The 27996-nt window shown below is 42.2% G+C and overlaps 1 protein-coding gene across 1 annotated transcript; it reads right to left on the bottom strand.

Annotated features, from left to right (window-relative positions):
* Positions 1 to 265: 265 nt before the first annotated feature.
* LOC119725544 (ligand of Numb protein X 2-like) lies at positions 266 to 25009 on the bottom strand. The gene is made up of 13 exons (XM_038196976.1): positions 24872 to 25009; positions 21023 to 21404; positions 12013 to 12218; positions 11150 to 11259; positions 9926 to 10009; positions 8761 to 8948; positions 7711 to 7741; positions 6766 to 6882; positions 5107 to 5289; positions 3630 to 3752; positions 2584 to 2771; positions 1300 to 1458; positions 266 to 672 (listed from the first exon to the last, which is right to left on the bottom strand). Exons 2-13 carry the CDS (start codon positions 21304 to 21306, stop codon positions 537 to 539), a joined length of 1809 nt encoding a protein of 602 aa, XP_038052904.1. The 5' UTR covers positions 21307 to 21404; positions 24872 to 25009; the 3' UTR covers positions 266 to 536.
* Positions 25010 to 27996: the final 2987 nt, after the last annotated feature.

Raw genomic sequence — 27996 nt, 5'->3', positions numbered from 1 at the left:
TGTACACACCGTAAGGCGTACAAGTGTCGTGCCGAACACTTGATTCTGAAGTTGAGATGAAATTTCGTTTTGCTTCAAAAGGGTACACAGCAACAGACCATGTTTATTTCACACAAGCTCCCAACGTGCTGTACAAGAGCCATTATTACCCCTGCTCATTAGTCCCATGAAACATTCCAAAGACCATCTCAGCTCTCTGGGGAGTATACAGCTCCATGCTGCCGTTTTGGCGCAAAGCATCTAGAATCAATTACAACCACCATCTCTGCCCTCACAGGTACCCATTTACTTCTGGGTGGGGAGAAGCAATGATTGACAAAGTGCCTTGCCCAAGGACACACGCACCATGACCCCAGGGTGGACTCGAACCCACAACCTGCAGAATTAAATACCTGCAGACCACAAATTTAAAGCACTATAGTGACTAAAGGGTTTAATCTCTGTGAAAACAAAACGTTGACCAAGTACACTCTATGTGTCCCAAATTACTGCAGTAATTGTGTGCGGGAGGTTCCGCAGAGGTCAGAGGGCAAGGGTCAGACAGCAGTGCCCGGCCAGGACACGACAGTCAGTTGCACCTTCCCCGGCATGGCTTTCAGGATGGAGACCGCCCTCGTGTGGTTGATGTTGAGCAGTGACTCGTTGTTCACCTTCAGTAACTGATCCCCACACCTGGGATATAAAAAAATATCAAAAACAAGAATTGGTACACATGGCTCCTTCAAGCTATTTCAACTTATAGGAATACCGAAATGCGCATGCACCTCGTCTTTAAGAACCTGTGCAGCATGCGCGTGAGCATGACACCACCGCAGTAAAAGCTTCTAATTTTGGTCGGCGGATTCCACTTTAGGCCCCTCTCATACGACGCCATCTTCGTAGGAAAACTACAACTGCGGGTTCCACGCCATTAGGTACGTGTGCGCGCAGTGTGCAAAATGTTCTAAACGCAGGCATGTTGCTTTTACTTTGAACGATGTTTGTCACGAAAATACCGATGCACGTGACAATCTGCAGGCAGTGATGTCATTTGAGAGAGACCTATAGACCATTATCATGTTACGGCCATTTTAATTTTTTCTCATTCAAATCAACGTAACCAAAGCAAGGCTGGAAGGAAAATAGTCTGGTTTCTTTTTTCCACAAAAACATAATAATTCAGTACTGTTATTGGATACAGGGAGCATGACTGAAATGGTGGCAGCATGAAAAAAGACCTATTGCACTTTTTTTCACTGACTCAAAGGCTGTTTCCATTTCAGAAAGGCAGGTGACAGAAAAATATAACTCTTGACATACTTGAGCTGCCCGCTGCGTCCGGCCGCGCCGTTGGGGACTAGCGTCTTGACGAAGATTGGTTGGTTGCCATGGGTACAGTCACAGCCCCCGACGACGCTGAAACCGAGGCTGGGAGAGGATTCCTTATCCAGGATGACTTTGCTTTGGATTTGACAAAATCTTGAGAAAGAAAAAGAGACAAAAATCTTGACTATAACTCTACTCTAACACAATGCCCAACAGACAACCAATCAGAATCCACCAACACAAGCATTCCCCATCTTAACACAGCCTACTTAAGGAGCAGCATCTCCAACTCTCTTCAGTCTCCTGACGATGACTAGAGCAGGCTAGTCGAAACGTTGAGACCAAAGACAAGTTCTTTTAGAACTTAAAGCAGGACTGTTCTTATCAGAACAAAACTACTTAGCAAAGTTGATAATAAGCAGGACAAGTTCTTTTCAGAACTAAATATCTTCTAAGCAGTAGTTATTACCACATGGTGTTACCACAAACCGAAACGATGCCGATACTCCACCATGCAAAGCCTCAAATCTTAAATCTCGACTAGAGTTCCACGTCATGAACAGTAGAAATTCACTGTAATGATTATTGCAACACAATATGGGCTCCGTGCACAAGTACGCCCTCACTGGTAAGAAAGGGAGAGTTTGTGGAGACCACCGCAAGAGACTTTTGCTTTATATTGTGTTCTTTACTGTTTATTAACTTTGTATATTAACTTTGGGTGTTATTGTATGTCACGTGGACATCATGAGTAAGATGTTTTTCTGTAAAAAACAGAAAGATATGCCGACACCTGATGCTCATGCAAAGATGCTATGGGCCTTATTCACAAGTTGGCCATTTTTGTCGAGTTCCCTGAATGTATTTCATTAATTGATAACTGTTGCATGGGATGGCGCCAGACTTTTTATGCAGGCACAATGCACCCATATTTACTGTCATTTTTTCTTAAATCTGGCTTTAAACATTAGGGATCATTTAATTACAAATTTTAAATTATTCAATGAAGCAGACTGGAGTTAATTAGTAATTAACTTGCTTTCATTTCTGTTCGCAAGTTCCAAAAAATCAAGATTTTATCTCACTTTCAATCCAATATGGCCGACTCGTGACTAAGGCCCATGGCACAAAATATGTTTCCAAGTAAAATGCATGTCATGAGCCCTATAATCAATTCGGGGTATTTAGCGGCTGTGGCTACAATTTGTGCCATTGACAGGCTACTGAGAATAGCCGTAGCCAGGACAATTTTCAACACAGCCTATGAAATCTACTCACTGAGGAAGCGTTAACCACGTCAGCCATGACGGTGAGTACCGGGTGGAGCCGTCTAGCGCCCTGTCTCCCTCCAGTACTTTGAGTACGATTGCTTTGGAGTTGGCGTTGGCCTTCAGGACGCTGACTGCGTCGGTGTGGGACAGGTTCCAGAGGCTAGTGCCATTGACTGTCAGGATGATGTCTCCTTTCTGAACAGAAAAAAAACCACAAAAGACCATCTTTAACCTTATCTCCCTAGCATAATTTACTAGGAACCGTACCCATCCTGGTAAATTCCAACACCCACATGGGAAATCCTACACACGCACTGTTGGACTTAGTTTCTGGAGGTATGCCAAACCCAATGTAAAAGACCTTCAGTTTAGGGGTACTGTACCTATCCCAACAGATTTAAACAAAACCTGCTGTTGGGCTTTGATGGGTTGAGTTCAGAGTTCTTCCACCTCTGTGAGCCCTTACCTGCTACTGAGGAATTTCTTCTGAAATATAGTTCAGAGGTGTTTCCTTCCCACACTCCAAAACTGAACATGTCATCATGGTCTCCTTCCTCTAGGCTCCCTCGGGCTTCAAGGAAACACTGCCTGGGAGCGTAATTTTTATTCCTACGAGGGTTAGGGGCAATGTCATGAATAATTCATGTTTATCCATGGGAACGGACAATGACATCAACAGCATTGTTGTTAGTTACTCAACTAGTTACAATACATTAAAGCATTTTAAAGAACGGTTGTCGTCCAGCTACCACACAGTAGCCTAGTGGATAGCGAGATGAGCTTATGGATACAAAGATCCCTGGTTCGAATCCACGTCGTCGCTGCTCATCTTCATCAGCTATTTTTCTTCTCCAAATTTCTCACTGAGATAATTTTAAATTAAGGGGAAAATAGAACGAGAACCTAAGTCTTGCAATGATTCAAAGGAAAAACTGAATTATTCATGACATTGCCCCTAACCCTCCTAGGAAAAAAAATTACGTTGCCTGGGAACTGTGGAGGCACCCTTAGTGTACTTAGCAGAGAAAATTTAAATTGCAACTGTTCACGGACCTTGAGTTGGCCCTGTCTACCGACACAGCCATCAGCCTGGACGTTGGTGACGAAGACCGGCACGTCGCCCCGTGGTCCTCCCCGGCCTCCACTGACGCTGATGCCTAGGCTCTCTTTGCTGCCCTGTCAGGATGATAAAAAGGTCAAAGGTCAGGAGTGAAGAGGTCGTGCTTCCAGGGTCACAAACGAGGTCATACTGGTAGAGTGTCGTGGTCAGGCGTCATGAACTGAAGACCTTATCGGTACATACTCTACATGTAGATCTGACTCCCTTCAATGGGTTTGATACTTTTGTGTCCTTGAGCAGAATATATTTTATCATTTATTGCTGATCTCTAGCCACAGGTGTCTGTGAAGGCGATGTTTAACATCACCTTCTCAACATTTTGGTCAGAAAATGAGGTCACACTGTTAGAGTGTCGTGTCAGGGATGTCACTAACTGAAGACCTTTTCAGTACATACTTTATATGTAGATCTGACTCCAGTCAATGGGGTTGCGTTGTGTGTTTGTGCCCTTGGGCAAGGCATTTTATCTTAATTTTTGTTGCTTATCTCCAGCCACAGGTATGTGTGAAGGCAATGTTTTACACCATCTACTCAATATTTCGGTTAACAAAGGAGGTCATCTGAATGCATGAAATCTGTTTCGTGCTTGTGGTCCTCAGACATCATTACATTAAAAATCAGTGCATGGCTGTTCCTTTTCTCTGTCGAACTACGCATCAATTTATGAGTCGGAATTATTTGTCGGGCTTTTCACTTCCCAGCTTTTTGTCATTTCAGGCGGCTATGCCATGAGTAGAATCTCAGTATGGGAGTTTATGGGCTCCGTGCGCCAACAAAAGAGGGCGCCCTTTCACCTAGCAAAGACGTCTCATGGGCGGGACATTTTGTTGGTTGACATGCGCGCACCGTTCCCCGTGTGTGACGCACGTACACCATGGGATTTGTACTATGTACATGCGCAGTGGCTGCGTTTCGCGGCAAAATATTGCAGTCAGGCAAGATGGTGTCAATCGGTCACCCCCAACTGTACTTTCTTTGCCGGTGAGGGGGTACTTGTAAATGGAGCGGATAAGCACTGCCGATTGTCCTTTGCGATTACCCATTTTGCTAGCTATGGCCAAGTTCGCGCAAGGACTATAGTTGACCAATGGTTAACTAACGTTTGCCCGAACTCTGTCTAGTCGACGATGGTTGACTACGCTAGTCAACTATTTGGAACCAGCCTACTGGGGTTGGTTGCTTCGCTGGTAACCAATAGCCGCGCGCATTCATAACGCTAGCAGGGAGCCAGAATCCAGAAGTTTTGCGATGACATTTTGACCAGCGTTTGACGAGAGACGTTCGCACGTTGCTACCAGTGCGCAGGCGTAAGGTACGTCACAAATCAACCACTAGTCGACTAATGGTCCTTGCCCGAACTTGGCCAATGCCGCCCTGCTAAATTGTCCACGCCAAGGAGACTACCGATACCTTCTTGATGTTGATGAGTTTCTCCTGCCTGGTGTGGAGGGCCGCAGACTCCCTGGAGACGGCGATGGCCTCCGATGGGAAGTCGTTGAGAAAGTCTTGGACATGGAGGGACTCGGCGTCCTGGGTCTCCGGTGAGGGTCTCACGGTACGGACGACGACCAATCGTATTCTGTCGCCGGCATCCTGTGTGGGAGCCAATCAACACAATCTTCTATAATATGGCACACAACTGGCCTGTTTTTTGTTTATAAAAACATCAGGTGGCAAAAATTCCTGACTGGCCACAGTATTTAAAGTTATAGTCCATCATTTGTAATTTGTGCATTTTGTTCGTTTGAAGCAACAAAAGTGCTCAAAATCTAAAGAAGGGTACTGTACAACTAACCCTGATAAAGTTTCAGCTCAGCTTCAGCTGTATATTCTGAGAAAAACGGCATTCTAGGATCTCAATTTCAAATCAAAAGTTGCTGAATCATGTTTTGAATTGCGCCTGAATTCAGCGTCCGAGACACGTTCTCGCTGAGCCGAATGCAGTTACGCGATGTCGCGCACTGATCTGACGAATTATAGCAACCGGGGGTGCGTGTGTGCGTCGTGCCAATGCTTGCGCGCGCTTCGCCGAATATCAAAACGAACTACTAATTTAAATGTTCCTACGGTGCGTCTTAAGAAGCACCGTTGGAAAAGCCTTCTTTCGTTGATTACTTCAAAATGACAGCTTGCCAGAAAGAATAATTTCACAGGGAGTTTAGTCCCCTCACTATCTTTCAACCAAGTATGTTTTTCAACAATAACTACGCCAGCTACTTTTCGGATAGCTGCAAATGATGGACTATAGCTTTAACCCTCCAACTCTAGGAGATTTAAATAAAGCTGTCTCAGCAGTCAAATTCCATTAAGTGACCTGGATATTTATGATTACCTATCGCTTTTTGCTATTGGAATCTCAGTGTGCTACATAAAAGCAGGCCTGACTGGCTGTGACTGTTTGCGTCACTTGATACAGCCATACTTTGACTATAGGTGATTGATGCGCCAGGTTTTGAGAACTGGTTTCTGTCGTCTATGTTTCAAATTAACCGTTGGCTAGCATGTGTGTGAGGCACTTGATACCAGTTTGGTTAACTGAATCATACTTGTCAGATATGTGGTTAAAATGTGACCGGCTCCACAAAAAACGGTATGTCGCAAACAAAAATGATACATGGTTGGAAAGCCCACAACGTAAGCTTTCATTTGGTATATAATAGAGCTCCATAGCCCCTCCCGTTCTGGAGATATGACATATTTGCATATTAATTACTTCCTTGGAGTTCAAATTACACAACTGACAAAACAGGCTTTGAAATAGCTGGCTTTGATGTAGAACAACAGAACGATGCACACAAAATGGCTGCTTTTTTCCGACTTTGTTCATCAAAATCATCGTTTCTGTGAATGAAACCTGAAACTGTAGGTATTAAAGATGTCATTCATGACAAAAACGAAAATTACATTTTGACGAAATTTTCACGCTCTCAATAATGAGCAGGCTATTACACGATAATGCACAAAGCAACTCAAATGTCATAAGTGCAGGACGTACTGCTGAGATGCTTACAAAATGCATCCAGGAAACGTATCGTTCGATGGAAAACCTCAGGACGGTAGTCAACTGACCTTGATACTCTGTGCGGCTCTGTCCGGCGTGGCTTGCCGCAGGTCCTGTCCGTTCACCTCAATGACGCGGTCGTCCGCTTTGAGACGTCGGTCCCTCCAAGCTACGCTGTCCTCGAGCTGAACAGAGATGAATAAAAAGCATAGTTTAGGCCCCCCCAAAAAAATAAGTCGGTCTCTGGTCAGCGCGCGCGTCGATTTTAATCACGCGTGTCAATCTTTTTTTTTTCCAAAATGTTCCGCGGTAGCTCCTACAGCGCCCTCTATTGCCGCACCTCCTCAATTTTTTTTTACCAAAGAGCACCAAGGAATGGGAAATTGCACCAAGGCAAATGATCGAGAGCACCAAGGCAAATTATGGAGGACACCAATGTACATGAGGATACCAAGTAGCAAAATAGTACCCCACCTTGTCTGTACAATCCAAGCTTGAAGAAAAAAAAAAAGCCAAAAAAAAAACAAAAAAAGCCGCGTCCCCGCGTCAATTCCGGAACTTTGGTCTGACCAGAGACCGAGTATTTTTTTTTTTGGCCTTATGCTACTGCAAGGCATGCGACTGGGAATTTAGAAAAAAAATGAGGGAACTCCGAGAACGCACAAGACTTTGTACGGTATTTTTCAATTTGTAATGTCATTCATGAGAAGTAAAAAAACGACGAAATCAGCGGATCCGAGGAAATGTTGCATGCCTGTACTGCAATATTTGAAGAAGGAGCCATCAACGACAGAATCAATCATGAACTCTGTGGAGTATCAGCGGTTCCAAAGAGAAAGTTAAGGGAGGCTGCTGGGGGGTGGGGGGGGGGATTTGAAAGCACTCCCAACGACGCCTGAAACTCGCAAGGAGACACCATATAGTCGGCACATTCAGAACACAGTAAGTTGAAATGTGAAAATGTACACAAAATTATAAGACAGTGATCTGGAAATGAGAAAAGGAATTCTTACCACTTCCACGACGTACACGCCAGGATCGTTTCTGAAAGGGAAACACAATAAATTAACATGACAAAATGACTACAATGGGAACAGTTTATGCAGTGTGATGAAGAACTGTTTAAATCTTTTGAAAACAACCAAGTACAACCAGGATTGATGCATCTCAGAGGGTGGAGCACAAGGAACATTGGTGAATAAGGGAGGTTTAGGGGTAATGAAAATGGACATTTTTATAATCCTAAGGCCAAAAAAAATTCTCTGGTTTCTGGTGTGCTTGCGCATCGCTGTAGCCATGCGCATCGGCAAAATTAAAAAAAAAAATTTTTCAATGTAAGATGATTTCTCCAAACCCCCAAAGACACTGGTTTGACTGGAATCCTGTTGTTTTCTGGGCGAGGGGGGGGGGGGGGAGGGGGGGGGAGGAGGGAGGAGGGACTCTGAGCGCAGTGCCAACTGCGCCTGACAGTTTCCCAATTACTTTTGCAGATTCAGAATATAACGAGTCGTGCATACTTCGCACAATACATGCTTAATCCTATGCACGCACGCACTGTGTCTCGTCCGCTTGAGCTGTTACAAGTGGCCACAATGTGCAATCTAATGTTCAAGCACACTTTCCAAGTAGTCAAAATTTCTAGGAAGCCTTCTCTAAGGCCAAAAAAAAAAAGTCTCCGGTTTCTGGTATGCGCGCGCTTCGCCGTAGCCATGCGCGTCGGCAAAATGAAAAAAAAAAAAATTTTCAATGAAAGATGATGTCTCAAAACCGCCAAACTCACTGGTTTGACTGGAATCCTGCTGCTGCCCAATTTTAACGTGTTTTTAGATTGGGTTATGGTCGAGAATAAGCTTTATGTGGTCTCTCTGGACTCCCATATATTTGCACTAAGTTTAGTCGGGCACCATTTGCAGTCATCACCTGACATTTGAAGCAAAAAAATCAGGTAAAAAAAAAAAAAAAAGCCGCGTCGCCGCACCACTTTTTGGGCAAGCTCCATACCAGAAACCGGAGACTTTTTTTTTGGGCCTAATAGTCTAAAAAAAACACGAGCAACTCCTTACCTTCTGGCAGCGATCTTGATGCCCAGGGGCACCCCAGGCACTTTGTTCAGACCGATCTTGTAGGTCTCTGTCTGGCTGGTGTTCTCCGCTTTCTCCCTGTACACAGTCAGATGGACCGGGGAGCGGCACCGATGGAGCGCCATGCGAGCAACCTGGTGGCTGACGTCTTTCAGGTCAACGTCGTTAACCTTGGAAGCAGGTGGAGAGATTAACATTGAATGACTGACCAAGAGTTTTAGGCCAAACTTTAATCCTAACCCACCTCACTCCTCCAAAATCCTCCTGGCGGTTTTGGAGGATTCTAGAGGATTGAGGATGAATGGTGATTGAATCAAATGAGGATTCTGGAGGATTGAGGATGAATGGTGATTGAAGCACATGGGGATTTTGGAGGATTGAGGATGAATGGTGATTGAAGCACATGAGGATTTTGGAGGATTGAGGATGAATGGTGAATGAAGCACCAGAGGATTTTGGAGGATTGAGGATGAATGCATTTTGAGGCAGGACTGTCTGATGATTTTGAAGGATTTGGCATTGGTTATCCTTCATTTAAACACGAGTGCAAAGTTTTGGGAAGAGGATGATTTTGGAGGATTGAGGATGAATGCATTTTGAGGCAGGACTGTCTGACAATTTTGAAAAATTTAGTCGGAGTTGAAAAATTTTGAAGGATTTTGGAGGATTGAGGATGGTTGTAAGCAACAAGGGCCTAGGGGGTTAGGGTTAATAACTCTTATGTAAAAGTTCAAGTAAATTTTCAACAAATTTCGTATTGAAATAGAAAACCATGTACATTTTAACCCTAACTCCCTAGGGGGTGTGCAAAATCATATTGAAATTGAAGGATTCAGGACTGTTAGGGCTATTTGTATTTAGATTAAATTAATCAGTTGTCTCTTGAAATCAAGCCGAATCTGTGGGTGAGGTGCTATAAAACGAATATTGACTGCTTGAACTCGTGGTATAGTAAACCTTGCCTCCCTCGGTGATCCATGGAGCATTCGTTTTCCCTCGGCGAATATAACGCTCAATCAAGAGGCTAGTTTGTACTACACTACTCGAAGCAGTCAATATTTGTATAATATACAAATTGGGATGACGTGGCTTGCCTAGGGCACAGCATGTGACAAGGAGCTAGATTTGATTCACTGAATGTACTCACTTGAACAATCTGATCGCCGGCCGCTATCCTTCCGTCTCTGGCTATTATGCCGCCATCGGTTACTTCTTGGACGATTATGCCAATCTGATGATATGATCAAAAAAAAAAAAGGCTTCAAGAATAAGCGAAGACATTGACAATGGACTGTGTGCTCTCACTGTAGATGGTTCCCAGGGAACACACTTGTGTTGAAACAAGTCATCACAAGTCTAATAGTCTATCATGATTCCATCATGAGTCAATTGCAAGTCAATCACAAGTCTATCATAATGCCATCACCAGTCTATCATGACTCCATCACAAGTCAATCATGACTCCATGACAAGTCAATCACAAGTCAATCACAAGTCAATCACAAGTCAATCACAAGTCAATCACAAGTCTATCATAACGCCATCACCAGTCTATCATGACTCCATCACAAGTCAATCATGACTCCATCACAAGTCCATCACAAGTCAATCACAAGTCAATCACAAGCCAATCACATGTCCATCACAAGTCTATCACGATTCCATCACAGGTACACCACATGTCCATCACAAGTCTATCATAACGCCATCACCAGTCTATCATGACTCCATCACAAGTCAATCACAAGTCAATCACAAGCCAATCACATGTCCATCACAATTCTGTCACATGTGACTCAATCACAAGACTATCATTTAGAAACCAATCACATGTCCATCACAAGTCAATCACAAGCCAACCACAAGTCAATCACAAGTCAATCACAAGCCAATCACATGTCCATCACAATTCTGTCACATGTGACTCAATCACAAGACTATCATTTAGAAACCAATCACATGCCCATCACAAGTCTATCATGATTCCATCACAAATCTATCATGACTCCATCACAAGTCAATCACAAGCCAATCACATGTCCATCACAAGTCAATCATGATTCCATCACATGTACATCACATGTACATCACATGTACATCACATGTACATCACATGTACATCACAATTCTATCATGACTCCATCAGGAATCAATCACATGTCCATCACAAGTCTGTCATGATTCCATCACAAGTTCATCACAAGTCAATCACAAGCCAATCACAAGCCAATCACAAGCCAATCACATGTCCATCACAAGTCTATTACTAGTCCATCACAAGTCTGTCACATGTGACTCAATCACAAGTCTATCATTTACAAACCAATCACATGCCCATCACAAGTCTATCATGATGTTGCAAAGTACTCACCAGTGGTGTTTCGTTGCCCCCTACGATACTTATCCCCAGCTCCTCGTCTCTCCTTCTTGTGATCTCTATCGTGGTCAGCGTGCCGTCTTTTATCGGGACTCCCACTGGAACTGCATGTACAAGGGCAAAGGAAATATAATAAATAACCAAAACAGATGGAGAATTTCACAATCAGTTCGTCTCAATTCTAGGCCAACAGAGGGGATTTACAATAACAGTGCGCCCGGCATGCCTCGAAATGCTAGCAAATGACAGTTGGCTTATGCTTGAAAGGCCCGGGCCCAATTTCACGGCGCTGCTAAGCACAAAACTTTGCTTAGCACAAAAAAAGTCTGGCTTAATAAAAGCAGGTTACCAGCCAAAACTCCATGTGATTTTCATGCTAAGCAAACAACAGCTGAATACCAATCTCGAGCAATATACATCACGTGGCGTTTTGGCTGGTAACCTGCTTTTATAAGCCAGACTTTTTTTGTGCTAAGCAAATGTTTGTGCTTCGCAGTGCCGTGAAATTGGCCCTTGGAATTTCACGGCGCTGCTAAGCACAAAAATTTGCTTAGCACAAAAAAGTCTGGCTTATAAGAGCAGGTTACCAGCCAAAACTCCATGTGATTTTCATGCTAAGCAAACAACAGCTGAATACCAATCTCGGGCAATATACATCACATGGCGTTTTGGCTGGTAACCTGCTTTTATAAGCCAGACTTTTTTTTGTGCTAAGCAAATTTTTGTATTTGAATACATTAACATGGATTTGGGAACATTAGAGAATATGGCCAAAATTTGGGCGGGGCTTAATAGATTGTTCAATTAGGGGCGGGGCTTATGTCCACCCCCCCCCCAAGTGTCAATCTCATTTATACCTGGCCTGGATCTGTAGGGACACTCCCAGACGTGATTCTCCTTAGCCTCGGCCGGGCCATGCCACGTACAGCCCTGGGGCTCATTGACGCAGTGCGCCGCGTTGCCGGGGCAACGGCTGGTCAGGTGGGGCTCCAGGTCGCACCGCGGCATGGTGGCGCTGCAGTAGCTGGTGTTCGGGCAGACTACCAGCAATCTGTCCAACATTCTGCGCAAAAAAGAAAACAAACAAAATATAAACTTCTGTTATTAATCTACATGTGGTACATAAGTATATCTTTAAAAAGAGATTTTTAAAGTACATGTAGTTGTCCCAAAAAATGGTCTGAGAGATCTATATTGAAGGATTCTTAATGCAATATTCAGATTGGTACATAAATGTGTAGGCCTAATTGCGGTATTCAAGATTTGTTTTCTAATTTCTTACTCTTCTTAAACCTCACAATGTAGAAATATTTTACTTTTACCAGAACAAAACTACAGTTTTCCCTTGTGGTGCTCTCATACACAATAGGTACTGTACATGTACATGCAAATACAGCACACCAATGTATCTAAACCATTTTTTTTTTCAAAATTGAACACATAAGTACCTGTACACACGAACACGATAGTACATTTTGTACATGTAGCCATGATATAAAATTTGTACATTACATTGTATGTAATTTACATGTGCAACAGAAACATTACATGTACCTGTACCTCTTTTGTCTTCTCTATAACACACACAATATTTTCTGCATTTTTGCAGCAAAGGTAGACCATACATATATCGGGTAGGCCTACTGTAAAAAAGAATACATTGCAGCATCCAGACGCCACTTTTTTGGTAATGTACAAAGTCTATGGAGAGTCGAGTACATTTCCAAAGTATTTTCTAACAGACAATAAATGCAAAAAGTGGCATCAGGATGCAACATTCTTTCCTATAGACACTTTTTCAATTCCAATGTGAAAGTTTAAAGAAATACCGGTACATACATGAACGTGATAGAAATCAAACAAGAAATAATGACGATAGAAAAAATTCCAACCCCCTGTTATTTTCCTCATAATCGAATTACATGAGGGTCTAGAGGGAACAGCTGTCAATCCTATTACATAGCCCTAGGTACCATGTACACGTGCCTCCCATCAGAGACAAGCCAATTCGTTCAGGAGCTCATTGCCTTGTCCGCTTTCGTCTTCCGATCCCCCAGTGACAGAGCTCAGCACCCCCAGGGCCTAATTAAGCCCTTGTCGAGTCCAACCCCTTGTCTTTCTCTCTCCGCTCATAATATTCCAATTTGCGAACCAGCAATTTGATCCCGGACGACAGTGATACATGAGAAGTGGTGATGTGTTGTGGCGGTGAGAACGTGCCAAGTCTCCGCGCACCGTGAATTTTAAAACCCGCCTTCTGGTGTGTTTATCATAATAATGCATTTATCATGGTCATGGATGCGTAAATTGAACAAAATGATGAGTCAGATTACCAAAGCACTATCAGTTAGATTCAAATTTATTATAAATTCTGAGAAAAACAAAATGGAACCTTAGGCTAACTGGTCATGTTTTTTCTTTCTTCCTTTTTGCAGATCTAGAGATCAGTAGGGAGATCTCAATTAAACCCATTCCAGGAAGTTTAGGTAACTGAAATTTATTATAATCTGTAATTTCATAGCTTAATACTGTCCTTCAACTTTGACAACACATTGTGCAGTACTACAATGAATACATAAATGTACATGAGCCTTGTATGGAATTGTGTGCATGTTTGCATAAAATATTAACAATGTAAATGCCTTGTGTCTCTGGGGTGATTTGGTTGCCAATAGTCATTCTTGCCGTACATTTTATGATGGCAAAGACGCAAACCTTGCTGATAATTACGGTACAGTAGGGTATTAGGAAAGCAGGGAATTTAGCATAATAGGTATTCTGAAGTGAAATTGACAGCATATCCGATATCGTGTATGCAATGTATTGGTGCACACAATAAATTTCTTACAAAGACTTGTATACGAACATGTAAATGTACATTTGTACATGTACATACCCGGTACACTATACACAAATCTTCAATCAAACATGTCAAAAGTCTTACATGTAGTGTACATGTATACATGTACATGTACATGTACACATGCACATTCATAGTTCTTATTTCAATGGGGCTCGCTCAATGACGACCATTTCTGTAGGAGAACTGCGACTGCGTATTTTACGCAATCAAGCACACGCATTGCGCAGTGTGGAAAATGTTGAAAAACACGCGCGCTTGTTGCTCGAAATGTGTTTCAAAAACGACGCAGCCGATGCGCGTTATGCAAGTAGACGCTCAAAATTCGGATGCACGTGGATGGTCTGTAGGAAATGACGTCATTTGAACGAGACCTATATGAAATACTTTTAAAATAGAATTTGATACTGCTTGTAAACATACAAACCGTATGTATACATGTATGTGTACTCAGAAATATTTTGTCAGTTTGTATTAAATTTCAAGCAAGAAAAGTTACCTTCTTGTAACAGAAAAAAAGGTGGGTATCACACCGTGGAGGAATAAAAACCAATACGACAAGTGCAGCTGTTTTTCTACGCACAGATGAATCCTTGCAAATTCATCAACACCAGTCCACTTTAGTTCCATTGATTTTGGGTGGGGTTAATTGGAAAAAAGGGGGGGGGGAGTGGGGCACACAATCTGCTCTTCAGTCATAAATCAATATTCCGAGTATTGTGTACCGGTTCATACTGTACAAATGTACGAACTACATGTACCAAGGGATCCAAATTAAGTGTTCACTGAAAAAAAAAAAATCAAGGTCATTAAATTTATCAGAAAATGTATCTGGACTAAGGCACTAAAAATAAACCCAACCAGAGCACCAAAAAAAAAGAAGAAAAATAATTGGGGAGTTGAATTGAGAATTGAAAATTCAAAATTAGTTATTTTTTTATTTTTTATTTTGTAAAGGAAAGTGATAATTTCAACCACTGCAACCTTATCGTCATCACAATTTCTGTTAACTGTCAAGGAAGAAACGGACAAATTCCAGTACAAACAAACACTTCAGCATCAAACTGTGCAGTAAAATATGTCAAGCAAAACGCAGAAAGGTTTCACTGTGCACAAACTATCCTGTCACTGTGCCTGTTGGTAAACAGTACTATTCTCTGTGATAACACCCCTGAACCGATAGTGTGAATAGCACAGCAGGCACAACTATCAAAACACATAAACAGGTGTACCAGTAGGCCTTAGACACTATTGTGTTTCCCTGTATCTGCCAATATAGCAGATCTGCAACACAAAAGATGCATTATGTTCGCCGCTACGCGCATACTTTTTGTGGCGAAAAAGGAACGCTGAACAAACGTGCATGTTCATGTATTTGTACCGCTAGCGTGCTTGGATTAAAGGGAATATATTCATTTTCATTTCATTTCATTTATTAATTTCACAGGTAAAAATTCAAGTACAGACAATAAGAACAGTAAAGAAAACAAAAACATGCACATACAGTTAGGAGAGAGAACAAGAAAAAAAAAAAAAAAAAGTAGCACCCCTGATGGATTTTAAAAAAGTAAACTAAATTACTATCGAGTTAATCTCCTGAATGAAATATATCCAACATTTGCAAACTGAATGAAATATATACAACATTTGCAAACATCGAAAAACAAAACTACCAAGTTTGTAAGAAATACCTTACAAGGATGTTGGTAAATGACAGTCTAAAGCATCCTGTAAAATTATGGCACCTGGTGTGAAGTCATTCTCAAGAAAATAGTATTTTTGTATAAATTTCCAACAGTGGTCGGCCGACCACCGCTGGAAAAACCTAACTATTTTTCAACTACTGCTCCAAATGTACCTTTTTCAGTCGAAATTTTGTTTGCTATTGGTTACATGTTCATGGGGGGGGGGGCAGGCAGGCCAGCTAGACTGGTTTCCTTACCTTACAATTTTTCCGGCATCTATAAATTGATCTATTTCATCCTGAGTGGAGTCAGGGAACCAGACTATTTGAACATTTTTTGTTTTTCTTGGTTTTTCCAGCATTTTCGAACACAAAACTTCAAACATGTCAGTGTAACAATATTTGATCTATTAAGCTAACACCTCAAATAGTTCATTTCTGAAAATTACAGCAAAAGCCAATGATGTACATATTCCCTTTAAACCCTTTATGCTATGCTGTCAACTCCAAATTCTCCTCGAAAATCAGACCGTTTTTTTCTTTTTCTTTTTCTAGGTGGGCTGACAATACGCTAACCTTGCTTTTAATAATACCGGGGTTTGGCTGTGATGACAATGGAATTCCACACAGGTTAGGTGCTGTGCTGGCACAATGGAGTGATTTCACTTTTGTTGTGCGATTTATTACGGTATGCGCAAGTGACTGTTGTAGGATGCGTTGGAATGCAATTTAAAATCCTGCACAAGATTTTTTTTGTCAAGTAAACATGGTAAATAGTTGTGGTATGAGTGTACTCTACTGCGATGCATAACATGTTCCCCATTAAAACCCTCCTATGCAAACTAACATTTTGTGCCAATTTGTCCTGAGTTAAAATCAATCAAGTGACTGTTTTCAACAGTTAAGAATGCCCAGCCTACATAAAGCAGGATTGACTGGTTGTGACTGTTTAAGTAATTTGCTACAGCTATGGTACTGGTACTGCTTTGACTCCCGGTGAGTGATAAAACAGCTGTGACCACGACTTGCCTGCTTTGTCTGTTGACCCAGTTTGACTAGTCACAGTGCTTGCTTAATGTATGATCTGACTGCTGGTGACTAGCCTTTGTAAAAAGTATAGCAGCGGAAGTGGAAGTGAATTTTGACTGTCTGTGACTGGAATTGGGTTACAACAGGGCACAAACATGCACCATAAACATGATAAATGATATCCCTTCCCATTTTCTGTTGAATTGTGCATAGTGCCTAGAACACAAGCACAGTAGTTTGTTGGGACTCGGAGCTCAACTTTGCAGGAAATATGGAAAGTCGATGATACATGTTCCAACAGGGTGTTTAAGTTGTGTACTCTCTAAACAAAGTCTCAAAATCAAAACTGGGTTCCAGAAGGCTAGCAATGCACCCGTCTGCTTGTTTTTTGAAAGCGGCTCTTGTGCCGTTTCCTCACCCAAATTATTGTGGAAATTTACCACACGTACACTGATGAATAAAGACAAACAGACAAACACTCAACTTAAAGTACTGTCCAACATACTAAATTATGTATTGATGCAGGTCAACAACTAAATTGTTTTATAAAGCTGATGACTGGCTCAATCAAAATGATCAATGAAACAAAATCTGGTACAGTGTATACAAATACACGTACATGTACACGTACACCATGTACAAACATTGTAACATTTGGTAATATTCAAATGTCAATGTGGGAAGTTGCTTTGCCTTGGCCATGCAGGAGGCCTCCATGAATGTGTAGTGGTGGCATGCTCAGAATGTACCCCGAATAACAACTTTTATGAACATTATTTCAACTCCTGCAAACTGCTCACTGACTCAATTGACCTGAAATATAAAAAAAAGAGTGGCCTGATATTTCATCCTTTAGCAGGGGCTCTTCAGAAGCCTCTGAAGAAATCCTAGCTAAGGACTAACACCAAGTGTACATGTATTTAAAATGAACACTCTACACGTACAGTATGCACAAAAGGGATGGCACAAATCGACTGTTTTTACAGCCTTGGGAACAAACCAAATTCCCAGGTCCTCATACAATAATTGACCGGCCGAGCACGTCCAAATCCCATCAAAAACCTCTTCTTTACAACAAGACTATGACTCACTCACAAAGTGACAGTGGGCTGCGATTTTGTATGCATCCCTGACGTCCTTAAAAAAGCACTCGGGACAACCCATTACAATCTGTGGATTGTGTGCACTCAGCATTGTACAAATTTTACGCTTGTACACGTACCAGCGCACTTGGATGATGTCAATTGGGTCCTGTCAAAACAATTTTTTACAAAAAACAGGGATCGAATAATATTTTTGAAGTCTGGGGACCCCAAGCAATAGGGCCTAATGCATTTGATGGGCTTCTGGTCAAATCAACACAAACCTATGGTTGGCCCTCCTCAAGAATGTGCCAATTGCACTAACCTAACCACCCCAACTCTATCAAAATCCATCCCCCCATTTTGGTGGATTTTGGGGGACTTGGTCCAGAAGGCCTGGCGTGACTTAATATTGATGGAGTATGATGGACTTGGGCCTAATGGCCTGCAGCAGTGCTAGGGGTATCCGATTGATTTTGCCTAGCTTCCTGTACTGCTATTGTGATAAAAGCCATGTGTAGCAAGTCCATGAATGTCAACCAGTGCATCAGTAGTGGATTCCATTATGACATGTACAGTTTTGTATTGGACGCACAGTGATTGATGGATTTTGATGGAATTGGTCCAGTTCCTAGTAAAAGACGCTAGGGAGTTAGGGCTAAGGAAGAGTACATGTATTAAGCCAGACATTTTATCAAAGCAAAGCTGAATCAAGTTATTATAGCCAGTCAATCCTGCTTGATACAATAGACTGGGAGCTCTTTACTGTTGAAAGCAGTTGCTTGATTGAATTTTCACTTCACAGAGATGCCACCAGGGCCCACTTTTACGGCGCTGCTTAACAGTTAGCAGAAAAGTTGTGCTTAGCATAGCAGACAAATTTGCTAACCTTAAGCACTATTTCACAGCGTGGATGTACTATCGGTCGCGCGTGCATGGGGATTCCTATTGTTACGTCACTAGGTTAAGCAAAGTTTTCCTCTGAAGTAAGCGTGCCTTTTGCTGTGCTTATGCTACAGTCTCCATGAAATAAACGGAGGCTCTGTTAGCAGAAAATCATGTGCTAAGCAGCGCCATAAAATTGAGCCCATATCAATAAACAGCCTAAAGCACTACTAAAAAACCTGAAACTACCCTTACCCCCTTTCAAAAACGTGTTTTTTGGATGTTGCAGACCAAATCCAACACTATGAATTTGTCACATTTTTTTGAAAAAAAAAAACCCTGACTGTAGGTTAAAACCTGAAAAGTGGCATCTCTGATGTCTTCGTGGACAACTTGGCATGGAATACTGTACATAGGAGGGTTAACGGTACAATGTACAGTGCTGTAAATCACTTTCATTTAATCATGGGTTGAAGGGAATGTACAACATTTGCTTTTGCTGCAATTTTCAGAAATAAATGGATTTGGAAGAAATACATACTATGTTATGGTAAACATTGTTAAACTGACTTGTTTCACGTTTTGGGCTTGTAGATGCTGAAAAAACCAAGAAAACCAATCATGTTCTTGTAGTCTGGTTCCTTGACCCCACTTACGATGAAATGGAGCAATTTATAGACATTGGCATGATTGGGGAATTGTTAGGTCAAAAAATCAATCTAGCAGGCTTGTACCGGGACCCCTTCACAGGTGTGTAATCAATTGCAAAGAAAATGCGGAATAACTAAAAATGACAAATTAGGAGCAGTTTTTGAAAAAAAAAGGCAGTTTTCTCCAACGCTGGTCGGCCGACCAGCGTTGGAAAAATACAATTTTTCTTGAAAATGTCAGCACACCAGGAGCCACGATTTTACGGGATGTTTCAGACTGTCATTCCCTAACAATTCAGTAAGGTATTTGTGATAATTTGATCATGTCGTTTTTAGATGTTTACAAATGTTGTATCTTCCCTTTAACATTGACAGTAAATTGAAAACATACAAGCTCAAACCACGAAGCTTTTGTCTTAAGGTTGAACTTACATTACTAAGAAATCTACATACACTGTAAACCGTTGGTACATCTGAAAATGTGTAAATGTTTTTTCGGACCGTCCTGTCGTTTGGGTGCTGATAGTTTCACCACAGTCACAGCAGACTGTTGATTCCTGTGCAATCACCACATCCTAGGGTGTCTGGTATCCAGACTCCCTAAAATAATCCATTGCTTTGCCCACATCCTGACGTTTCCAACTTGACACCAAGCGTGGTTTACCCCAAAGACCACAAGTGGAAGATTTTGGCAATTTGCTTGTGGGCATCTTTTCGGAGTTCGTCATGTTTGCGACATACCTCATACATGTTTGCTGTATTGAAGCTGATTTTTATACATTGGGGATTCGAACCTCTGACCGTTGGTGCAAAAACACAAATCTATGAAAAAATAGCGAGGAATGCGGGACTCGGACCTCTGACCAATGTCAAAATACCGTACCGGTATACAGTTAAAGTGGTACAAAAACACTGAATTTGTGGGAAGTGTGAGAAATGCGAGACTCGAACCTCTGACCACCATGACCGCTGAAATACTGACCGGCACAGCAAGTGGTACAAAAGCACTAATGTGAGAAATGGGGTACTCGAACTTCTGACCACCGATATACAGCACCGGGATTTTCACGGTCCAAAACCAAAGTTCGCAAAACTGGATACGTCAACCTGATCTGTTGATAGTGCCCTATCCATGAACAGTTCACCCGCAATTGTCGCGGATGGGACACCCTACATTATTATTTTTGGAATTAAGGCGGTGTCCAAATTACTTTGTACACAATATAGGGGAGTGTGGCCTAGTGGTTTAGGGTTCGTGACTCACGATCAGAGGGTCAGGGGTTCGAATCCAGCTGCTGGTCATATGTTGTGCCCTTGGGCAAGCCAATTCACCCCCACTTGCCTCTCTCCACACACAGGAGTATGAATGGGTACCGGCATTAGCTGGGGAGTAACCTGCGATGGACTGGCATCCCAACCAGGGGGAGTAGAAATAGTCTCAGTCGTTTCATGCGACTGAAACCGGAGATAAACGCCGGCCTGATGGGCCACATAGGCCGGTGACAGAAGTTTACTAACTACCAAATTACTTGGCTATATGGCTGAAAATTATGTGCCTAAATGGTGTTATTGCAAGCCGCACTCAAGCTATTCCGAAGCAGCCTCCGTCGAAATTCACTCTGGACAATGTAGGACCAAGACTACCCCTCCTCCCCAAATAAAAACAAAAACACCCACCTCTTAACGATGAAGCTGGACGGCCGGCAGTCTTGGCTGGTCAGGGGCTTGCGGTCGACAGGGCACATCTTATGGATGCGGACCGTGCTGCGGATACACCGGACACAGAAGGTGTGGCCGCAGATGGTGTCCGTCGGGGAGACCAGCGGCTGCAGGCAGATGTTGCACGTCAGCTCCTCGTCCACGCTCTCACAGTAGTCGTACAGGTGGTTGGCGTGGGGCTCGTGGACCTGGCCGCAGGTCCGGCACAGGACCTCGGCCCGATTGCGCTGACGAGCGCTCATGCTGTGCTCTCAGCGTCCAAATTTTTTTTTAGTTTCTTGCTTTTGGAGCAAGAGATTCTACAAGTAGGCACACTGAATTGTACTTGCCAGCCAGCGGACTTTAAGTGGAGTAAAAAAAAGAAAAGCTTACTCAACGTAACACATCCAACACAACACTCACGGTGTACCACTCTGTTAAGATTCAGCAGGTATTAACACTAACCGTACTTGCTGATAGTACTTTGATTATTGTATCATAGAAAAAAAAATGCGTTTTACACATTCAACCAGTCAATCCGACAAATTCCTACGACTTCCCCTTCCTGTACAGGTATTAATCATGATATGGCATTGTTGTCTAGTGCAAGGCTAAACAAATGAAGGAAGTGGTAAATGGGTGAACTTCCTATCCGAAACTAGCCCCACAAATGTGGCCTATTTACTGGACTACATGTACCTCCGTAAACATAGGCCACACATCCACCATGTACAAAAACGTGTCGCACTTTGCCAAATTTTGATTTTCACATTTAGGCTTAGTTTGTAGGTTTTTTTTGCTTTAGAAGCATACTCACCCTCTTTATAGGCTAATCAGAAAGTGCTGCCTTTTTCAGATGTCTATTTTTCGTGAAATTTCCAGATTCATTTGCACACGTTTGCGTATCAAAATTTCAACATGAAATTTCACAAAAATTAGACATCTGAAAAAGGCAGCACTTTCTGATTAGCCTATAAAGAGGGTGAGTATGCTTCTAAAGCAAAAAAAAAAAAAAACCTACAAACTAAGCCTAAATGTGAAAATCAAAATTTGGCAAAGTGCGACACGTTTTTGTACATGTGGATGTGTGGCCTATGTTTACGGAGGTAGTCCAGTAAATTGGCCACATTTATGGGGCTAATCCGAAACCAGCCCCATGAACGTGGCTTACATGTTCATGTAAATACTGGAATTCCTCGGTACTGTGGGGAAAAGCTGATTTTGAGGATATCGAACTCGGGACTGTTTTTTTTTTTCACCACGGCTGTTGCCTGCCATTCCAAATTCTTTGAAGCCCTCTACAGTGAAGCGCGCCCTCTTGTGTGTGCTCTTTATCCGCGGCCACAAATGACATCCGGGTACTTCACAGAGCGCCAAAGATTTTGGAATGACAGGCAACAGCTGCGGTGCGCTTTGCCAAAGTTGACACACGCTCAGTAGATGGTTAAAGCTCTTGTCTGGTTCCCTGATCTGACCCCATTTGCCTTTTGACTATAATTAGGGTGGCCGGGAAACAGTCTGGTAAATATCACAGACGCCATGCTTTTTCAAAACCGTCTGAATTCTTTGACGAATTACCATGATTTTTGGATAACTAGACATCTGAAGGTACCAAATTTAACAATTTTGTGCTATTTTGGCAGTCATACTATAGCTGGGTTGATTTTCTGCTGACAAAATAATTTCGATCTTTAATTAATTTTCGGCTCCCCTAGCAACGGGACCATCCATAATACCATATGCACATACCACATGTGGTTAAGAAGAGCTCCGGACTCATGTTCTGGTGTTTCAGAGGCAACAGTCATGACAGTGACGTGGGTTCGAGCCAGCCGGCGGACACTTGTGCTCTTAAGCAAGGCACTTCACCATTTATATCGCTTCGTCCTTCGGATGGGACGTTAAGCTGTAGGTCCCGTGTGTTGCATAAATGCACGTAAAAGAACCCAGTGACACTTATCGCTAAAGGGGCTTTCACACTAGACGAATTACCCGGCAATTCCCCGGGAAATTGCCGGGGAATTTCGGTCGTCTGTTCACACTACCAAAGAAATCCCCCGGGAATTCGGGGGGAAAAGCTTTTCCCCGGGAATTTCTTACCCCTTCTCGGGAGTAGAGTTAAAGGAGAAATCCCCGGGGTTTTACGTATTTCCCGGGGAAAAGCAACTAGTGTGAACGTCGGCGGGTTTGAACTTACCCCCCCCTTTTTCCCCCTGTATCGATCGCATTTTGCAACACAATATTCAAGTGCTCCGAACTTTTGGAAATAAATCGCAATGCAAACGGTGTTCAGTTTGTCGATCGGGCCGTCGCATGACTGAAATACTCACAACTTCAGTTCGCAGCGCCTGGAAATGCTACTTTTATCCTCAAAAACATAACCATTTTCCAGCAACGTTTGAACGAACATGTAGGCAATATCCATGATAATTTTCCAACTGAAAGACTCCCAACTAATTCGCGTACGCTGCGCCTGGAAAATCTCGCCCACTTTTAGCCTCCAAAACAGACAACTGTCATCCAACAACGTACGTGTACATGTACATGCATTTTCCATGAAAATTTCTTCGATGCACGTGCTGAGCTGCAGTACTGCGTCACCAATGTGGATCACACCATTTACTGTAGGGGTGTACCATATTCTTTTTTTTAAGAATATTTATTTCCAAAACTATACAAAATTCTCTTTATGAAGTTTCGAAACATTTCAATGTTAGAAAAGAAGCTCCTCAACATCACAATATAATTTTTGTTAAGAATTTATTCGAGAAACGATGTAAAACTTTAAAAAGGATGATCCGTCCATATGATGCAAGGCGAATTGCCGTATGTTTTCCGAAGAAAATTGCGATGGAAAAGTTGATTTTTTGACGTTGCAAAGTCGTTGCTAAAAATAAAAATTTGATGAGATTGGTGGTAAAAAGAGGCCTGTTTGTTCTTATGGCATGCTCCCGACAATGCATGCGGGAACATTTCATCGTACTTCGCCGGTGCGGCCCGGCTCGGAAGAGCGGGTTAATTGGCCGGGCGCCGGGCCGGCTCCATGTCCGTCGGGGGATAGGTAGATAGCAATTCTCGATGCGTATTTCTCAACGTCATCATCAACGAGAAACTGAAAGTTTTCTCGAAATTAATAGCCGACTGTCCGCCTAATTCTTTTGCACAATTCCCGGGGTTTGATTGCGAGTGTGAAACGATCGTGCATATTCCCGGGAAATAGTGTCCCCGGGAGTTATCAAATGTGTCTAGTGTGAACGGTTGCTGGGGTGTTGGTGGGGTAAAAAATCCCCGGGAATTTCCCGGGGATTTCTTTCCCGGGGATTGGCTGTGCAGTATGAAAAGGCCTTTAGAGAAGGGGTTTGCCCCGGTGTTTCTGGCCTCCTGTATAAACTCCCACGTGGAGTATTTAGGAGAAGAACCAACCAAGAACTAAGAACCACATGTGTGATGTGTGATGTTAAATACGGAGGTAGGTAGTCCAGTATTTCCGTCACATTTTATGAGAAAATTGTTAAAACTTTTAAAAACGTAAAATCCTTCCTTAGTTAGGCCTACCAGTTTTTCCTAATAATATCAACAACTAACAGTTGAACTCTCTAACAACAATGTGAATTTCAATTGCACAAGTTGGGAAATTCCGGGGAAGTCCTGCACCACGCACACCTGATGACATCATGACACGAAATACATCATGAATGACATTGGCCAAAATTCCAAGCGCACTTCGCCATTTCATGTTGCGAGCGTAATAAAAACGGCTACCGTGACAGCAAAACAAACGGACATTACTGTGGTAAGATAATACTCTGGCCTTCCTTATACACTCACCGATCACGTCATCTCAAAAGCATCGTGAAAGTTCCGTATATTTTGTCGGAAAGTGCAAAATTCCATCATCTTGCAGTGCGCAATGCGCCGATTTCAAGTGTGTTGCAATTCTGATGGTAAGACTTTCTCAATGGACGTGCACTTGGTGTCGGCGTTTATTATCCGAGTACAATATTTTTTCACACTTTTGAAACATGAATACCTTCATCACCCACTGTATCTAGTTTCAATATTAAACTGTTTCTAGTTTCAATCTTAAAATAAATTTACAAAGAATTTTCAGCCTTTCCCTACAAACAGAATCGGTTAACATGAACTGTACGTTACCTTCATTGCTGTCAATTTTTCCAAAGAAAACAACCGTTCGTGGCCGTTACCCAGAGAGGGCGCAATTGAAAATAAATGGACAAAAAGTCATTACTAAGGGCTTTTACTAAGGCCAAAAAAAGTCTCCGGTTTCTGGTATGGAGCTTGACCCAAAAGTAGTGCAGCGACGCGGCTTTTTGTGGGGGGTACCTTTTTTTCTTCAAATGTCGGCTGATGACTGCAAATGGTGCCCGACTAAATTTAGTGCAAAATATATGGGAGTCCAGAAAGGCCACATACTCGATCGTAACCCCATCTAAAAACAAACACGTTAAATATTATTGTGCAGCAGCAGGAATCTGCAGGATTCCAGTCAAACCAGTGAGTTTGGCAGTTTTGAGACATCATCTTACATTGAAAAAAAAAACGTTTTGCCTTACGCACTGCGCCGAGCTAGCTCAGTCAAACATTATTATTTTTGCATAGAAATTCATTAAAAATAATGCGACCCCCCCCCCCCCCCCCCCCGTTCTGCACCCCGGCAAATGCAATGATATCCGCCTGTGCACAAAATACAGACCGAGCCAGCTGGGTTACGGGGTATTTGTACACTATAATACTGTTAATAATCGTTGGATTTGAACAGCGCGGGTATACGAGGCCCCACCCCACCTATTGATTTGACGGAGGCCAAGTGTCCGGACAACAACTGTCTACATTTTAGCGTTTATTTGTTGATGACCCCCCTGCAAAAAGCCTGGATCCGCCCCTGGTTCTTATAGGTCTTTGACTGGAGTCGGTTTCACAATAAAGCTCCCGACATCGACAGGGACTTAAATTCTGTGCGAGCCTACATTGTTACAACTGATAATGTAGTAACCAACTGATTACGTATCACCAACCGATGATGTTACACAAATTGACCGATATTGTATCACCAACCGATAATGTTACAAAAAATTACGGATACTGTAGTAAATGTTACTACACTATCGGTCACTATTTTTGTTACGTTATCGGTTAGGACTGACTGAAAATGTAGTACATTTTAACACACTATCGGTCCATTTTGTGTTACGATATCAGTTAGTGACACAGTATCGGTCAATTTATGTTACATAATCGGTTAGTGATACAGTATCGGTCCATTTATGTGACATTACCGGTTAGTGATACAGTATCGGTCCATTTATGTGACATTATCGGTTAGTGATACATTATCCGTTGGTTACTACATTATCAGTTGTAACACGCATGTTTCAGTGGTTAGAAACATATACATATACAGACATCTTCACATTTCAGATGAAATGCGTATTTGAGGAATCCTTCAGTAGGGCCTATCCAGAAATTACTGACAAAAGTAATAACACATAAGCACCTCACTAAGTGTGGGGAACAAGCGTATCGTTTATTTATGTTATGTGTATCATAAATACAAATACATTACTTACACAATGTGTATAAAATACTAACAACAATCATTATTTTCTAAAAGTGTCTAACTGTGAGGGGTATTTTGAGGGGACACATTTTGTAATTTCAAATTGGTAAGTCGATCAGAATGGGACCTTTCGGAATTCCTAAAGTTGTACCAAGGGAACGGATGTACTTATTGGAAATGGATGGAATCCATCGAAGGCGAAAATGGGAAACAAAATAATAAAAACAATTCTTGGTCAAACAGTAATGCAGACTTCATCCAGGTCTCAAGTCGACATTCGATTGTCGAATTCAAAGTTTGATTGTTTTGGTCCAGAGATAAAAATGAATAGGATTAAGTAACACAATGTGTTAAACGATGCTATAAAACTTTATACAACACCTGAATAAATCCCCGTCATCTGATTGGTGAATTGTAGAGCACGTGACATACTATTATTCGGTATAATGTACGGTGCGACCATGTGTTATACCCATGCGTTATACCGTTTCACTTTGCGCTTGTTCCATGACGCGGTATTTGCGTGCAAAATGCATGCTGGTGTGCGCGTTCAGCGTAGCGCGTATTGTTCCAAAGAGCCAGCCTTACAGCGTTGGGTTCAAACATTTTCGTGAAGGGGTAGTTCAACATCTTTAAAATCAAAGCAAATTGTAGTTTATAATTTACCAATCAAATGACGAGAATTTATTCAGGTGTTGTATAAAACAAATAACGAATGTTTTACGTTCGTGCGATGGAAAGAATAATTTCATTCGGTGACAGATTGAATGTTCTATTCCACTCGGCTTCGCCTCGTGGAATAGAACATTCAATCTGTCACCTCATGAAATTATTCTTACCATCGCACTCACAAACATTCGTTATTTGTATAATAACTTATACTTGAAAATATAAAATAAAAAATTGATAGATTTGCATAAGCTAAAAATACGGTCTTCAATTCTATTTCATGCTAGTAGCATACACAATGTATGATCGATGAAATGCTTTTAATGTTAGTATTGAACATTAGGTTTTTTTTAGTATTAAACGCTGAATTGCGAGAAAGTGGGTACATGAATGTACTTCTTTGGAGTAAATGGACCGATCCAGTAAGCACCGCCCCATGGTATTCTGACCAATCACAGCCGTGATTTATGTCCGACGTGCGTGCACAAAAGTCCGACATGCGTGCACGCGCGTATGATGCGCGCGGCAGGAAAATGCAGTGTGGTATTGGAGAGGAGCACGTGTTAATTTGCCCACGTGTGCAGTGGGAGGGGCTTACTGGATCGGTCCATTACTGGGGTGATATCATGCAGTTTAAAGTCCTGCCGGAATACACGTACCTAAAATTTCAGAACGCGTACGCGTGCGACGTGCGCATTCTGAACAG

The sequence above is a fragment of the Patiria miniata genome, unplaced genomic scaffold, assembly GCF_015706575.1.
Source record: "Patiria miniata isolate m_02_andy unplaced genomic scaffold, ASM1570657v1 HiC_scaffold_19, whole genome shotgun sequence".
Lineage (NCBI taxonomy): Eukaryota > Metazoa > Echinodermata > Asteroidea > Valvatida > Asterinidae > Patiria > Patiria miniata.
The sequence above is the reverse complement of the archived record's forward strand: the minus strand, read 5'-3'. Positions and strand labels throughout refer to the sequence as shown.

Bases quoted from the DNA above. Each gene is read 5' to 3' on its own strand.
- LOC119725544 (XM_038196976.1), bottom strand. From the start codon at position 21,306: ATGAGCGCTCGTCAGCGCAATCGGGCCGAGGTCCTGTGCCGGACCTGC. The intron at 10,010-11,149 runs GTGAGTACTTTG...TCATATCATCAG, and splicing joins GGGGCAACGAAACACCACTG to ATTGGCATAATCGTCCAAGA. The intron at 5,290-6,765 runs GTCAGTTGACTA...GCTCCCACACAG, and splicing joins GAGCCGCACAGAGTATCAAG to GATGCCGGCGACAGAATACG.